This window comes from Triticum dicoccoides, chromosome 2B, assembly GCF_002162155.2.
Source record: "Triticum dicoccoides isolate Atlit2015 ecotype Zavitan chromosome 2B, WEW_v2.0, whole genome shotgun sequence".
NCBI classification, from domain to species: Eukaryota; Viridiplantae; Streptophyta; class Magnoliopsida; order Poales; family Poaceae; genus Triticum; species Triticum dicoccoides.
Window position 1 is genome coordinate 93252977 of NC_041383.1, and position 1102 is coordinate 93254078.

Below are 1102 nucleotides of genomic sequence, written 5' to 3' on the forward strand. Positions count from 1 at the left end.
ACACACACTTCAGATCATCCCAAGTGGCTCATAGGTGCACAAACAAAAAAAAATCAAAGAACTGGAGTTGGCAACTCTTCACAAAAAGCATTGATGACATGGTTTTACCTGCCCAGCTGGCGGTTCTGTCCTAGAAGCTGCAGAATAGAAACAAATATCTAGTTAGGGTAACCAAGGCACATAACTGCAAAGTAGAATTGTTGGAGAAAAAATTGTATTCGTTTACTAAGGTTATGAAGAAAAACATTGGATCAAAATGGTCAAACAACAGTGTTGTCGTCTAGAAAACTATGGTAAAACGATATAACTCGATGGAGAAACTATACCTTTTAGAGAGAGACTAGACAGCTATATTTTTGGATAATTCATGACATGTGAGTCGCTAACCCATCTGCTAGGCACAGCCAGCCTTAGCCAGCTCCACCTAATTTGAGCAACTCCAGCAGATTCTCTCAAAAAATGAATCCTTTAGAACTGAAAAAGGTAGCCTTTATAATTTTTTGAAGGCTCGAGAGATAGTGTGCAAACTCAGATTCCCTAAAAACTACTTCCTTTATAATTTCCTTCTCCTATTTATCCGATGTGTGTGCATATACACTGTAATTAAACTTCAATTTCGCATAGATATAATACTTCTCGCATTTTAACATCACACACTTCAATAACATTCAAATCCAAATTTTAAAATTCAAAGTGAAACATAGCACTGGTGTTCTGCTCGTTCAACAAATCAATGTAGTGATTCATCTTTGCCCGACAAACAAACAACACCAAGCACCACAATTACACAAGAACATAAAAAACCAATGAATCAACAATCTATCTCAAGCTATCATCATCTGTAATTTAATCTCTGTCACTCTCAACAACACATCCCTCTGTAATTCTATTTCTCTCTCACTCTTCATCTCTGAAATACCGTCTCCCTCTCACTCACCATCTTCCGTTTCTCTCATCTCTCACTCTCAACTCTCAGCAAAACAGCAGCAACAGCAAAGTAGCAGCAGCAGCAGCAGCACAGCGATACCAGCAAAGTAGCGCCGACAGCAGCATAGCAGACCAGCAAAATAGTGTCACTTGCAGCCTCAGCAGGGTACCCCCC

The 1102-nt window shown here is 39.4% G+C and overlaps 1 protein-coding gene across 4 annotated transcripts in view; it reads right to left on the reverse strand.

Moving 5' to 3' along the window:
• LOC119362317 (beta-glucosidase 5-like) overlaps nucleotides 1-1102 on the reverse strand; it is a 7589-nt gene that overhangs the window by 1584 nt on the left and 4903 nt on the right. For all 4 annotated transcript variants that reach the window (XM_037627513.1, XM_037627514.1, XM_037627515.1 and 1 more), the window contains one exon: nucleotides 109-137. In XM_037627513.1, the coding sequence (XP_037483410.1) occupies nucleotides 109-137 (29 nt within the window). The remainder of the gene's footprint in view (nucleotides 1-108; nucleotides 138-1102) is intronic.